The sequence below is a fragment of the Priapulus caudatus genome, unplaced genomic scaffold (genome assembly GCF_000485595.1).
Source record: "Priapulus caudatus unplaced genomic scaffold, Priapulus_caudatus-5.0.1 Scaffold1578, whole genome shotgun sequence".
In the NCBI taxonomy this organism is placed as follows: Eukaryota; Metazoa; Priapulida; class Priapulimorpha; order Priapulimorphida; family Priapulidae; genus Priapulus; species Priapulus caudatus.
Window position 1 is genome coordinate 1 of NW_014578639.1, and position 2,664 is coordinate 2,664.

At 46.0% G+C, this 2,664-nt stretch overlaps 1 protein-coding gene across 1 annotated transcript in view; it reads right to left on the reverse strand.

Annotated features, from left to right (window-relative positions):
* Positions 1-143: 143 nt before the first annotated feature.
* LOC106817052 (putative adenosylhomocysteinase 3) overlaps positions 144-2,664 on the reverse strand; it is a 54,228-nt gene continuing 51,707 nt past the window's right edge. The window contains exons 10-11 of the mRNA XM_014821701.1: positions 1,136-1,256; positions 144-675 (exon numbers count right to left, since the gene is read on the reverse strand). Coding sequence (XP_014677187.1) covers positions 669-675; positions 1,136-1,256 — 128 coding nt within the window. The 3' untranslated portion in view covers positions 144-668. The remainder of the gene's footprint in view (positions 676-1,135; positions 1,257-2,664) is intronic.

Below are 2,664 nucleotides of genomic sequence, written 5' to 3' on the forward strand. Positions count from 1 at the left end.
CCTCGCACTCACACATACACACGCACACACATACGTTGTTATGCATACCTCGCACTCACACACAGACGCAAGCACATCATAAGCACACTGATTCCTTTAGAGTAAATTACATCACATTACTTGAGAAACAAATACCACGTGTGCGCGCACCTTAAGCGGAGGAGAGTACTGCGGAAGGCAGTGCAGCTACGATTAACCCTCCAGCGTGCGACGCAAATATTATCTCTCTTATTTCTGCACACGAATCCCCCACCAGTAAAAAAAAACACGAGTTACATCTCTTAACCTTCTCATCCCCCCCTCCCACCAGGTTATCGCTGCGTGGCGACATAGTGACGTCACCATGATGTCATCGTCACATCATCATCACATCACCGTGGCAACAGAGCGATGCCATCGTGTCAACATCGCGAAATCACGGTGGCAATTTTGTGACGTCACCGTGACGTCGTCGTCGTGGCAACGACGTCATGACCTCCGTGTATAATTGTTACGATCACACGATCATCGGTATGTCGATCGACTGCGTCTGTCCGTCTGTGAGTGTCGCAACCGTGGCGGCGAGTCTCGCACCGCAGCGCCACCTAGTGGACGTTGTCGCTGCTGTGCCGCTGTCGCCACGGCAACGGTTGTGCGCGATCGGACGTGGCCTGTGAGTCCGCAGACGATTAATACCTATAACAGAGAATATCATCGTTATTATTACTTGTACTTAATCATGGTTAATATCATCATCGTTATCATTACTGTTATAATTAAGCATGATGACTTGGTTACTCTGTTAATTAATACAACTCAGTAAAACACTTACGATAACTAGGTACGGTAACTTTGTAAAACCCCCAAAATCCTTAGTACTTGGTAATCATTAAAGTTCATAAAGAAACAATCCGGTGGCCAGGGGCCAGCCAACACGCGCTCACAGGTCCATCAATAATCTAATCCCAACGCATTTCAAATCACAATCTAACAGCCAGAGTTTCACAAGGTTCCTATATATTCCACGTTCCTATACGCATATCCCCTCAAACGACAAGAAACAGCCTATGCGATCACATCCCACGCGCACGGCGACGGACGCGGGATGTGATCGTTGCCGCGGCGACGGCGGGATGCTGCGAGCGTGCTCACGCACCTGTAGTAGTTGGGTTTGAATGGTCCGACCTTGTTGATGCCGAGATACTTGCACTGTTCATCTGCCAGCTCTGTCAGGTGAGCGTCAAACGCCACCAGGTGTAGACTGGCAACGTACTCGTCTGCAAGGCAAGCGCGAGTCGGTTAGTGCGGTCGTCGGGGGCAGTCTAGCACCGCGATCGCCCACGAAACTCAACCACATGTGACTTTTATCGTGGTTTTATTTTCCGCCGTGCTACCAGTAGCATTTACTGTGAAAGCAGCTGCGGGGCCTCAGGGTTACTGTAATGGAGATAGGCACCACCCTATACGCCATATAGACGTGGGAAGGATTTAACTAACTAAACTAACTTATTTTCACTGCGACATATGAACTTATTGTTATGCGGTCATAAAAACACTGCCCAGCTACGCTACATGCTGCCGCAATCGATTTCTTAGACTGGCACGAGGTTTTGTTCGTGTGGCAAATCATGCGTTGAGAGAGTTCATGCCCTCAGCTTTAGCTGTTTTGGATACCCCGTCTACGTTCAGGAACGGATCGTATTAGAATGCGCTCCCCTTTACAATTCTGTCTAAACTGCCGTTGCAATAACCCGTTGCGATATTAACCGTAGACGTAATATTTCAGCGTAATATGAGGGGGAAAAGTGCCGGTCAGGAGGATCGGCAGTTTCGTAGAGATGGTGGCCGAAGCAAAAAAACTTGGTGGCCTCGGGCCTCCGGGTCGGCACTAATTTCGACCGCTGTCAATAAAGTGTAGTTTATTGATGGAAGAACAGTGATTTTCGTCAGCGAGGCAGTGTTTTTTGGATAAATTTCTGCGTGGCGGCTGAGATTTGAGCGAGGCGGCCGCCTCGCTCGTGTCAATGCAGGGGAAACACTGACTGACCTAAACGGTGGACATGCTGGCTTCACTATAGACCAATAAATTGTGCCCTAAAAATTGTTATATTCTGATGTTATTTTAGGCCTTTCAGGCCTTATTGCCCTAAAATAACATCAGAATATAAAAATTTCTAGGGCACAATTTATTGGTCTAGCTTCACTACTCTAGTCTAGAGTCGCTTTGCTTGACCAAGTGCCCACTCAATAACTGATGGCTGTGATGCTGACTTTATCATAGGGCTATGGATAAAGCTTACCTCGTTAACTATTGAATGTCTAAAGTCTCCCCGCTTTTCATAGCGAGTATCATACAGCAAGAAATTGGTTTAATTCTTTGTTGATTAATTGGTTAATTAATTGTTTTAAATTCACTGAAACATAATAAATGTCACGCTATTTTATAAAGTATTGAAAGCGCCATCTCTAGGTTCATATAGGAACTAAATATGCATTTTCAGCCAAAACTTTTTCACCCTCCCCAAAGCACAAAATGTCATATAAAAACGGGGTCAGCCCTATAGATCGAAGGTCCGATAGACCGAATATCAGTGAAAAAGGACCTATAGACCGAAGGTCCGATAGACCGAAGATTTCATAAATCATAGTAAAATACTTTACTTAATTTGTGACAAACACGCACAC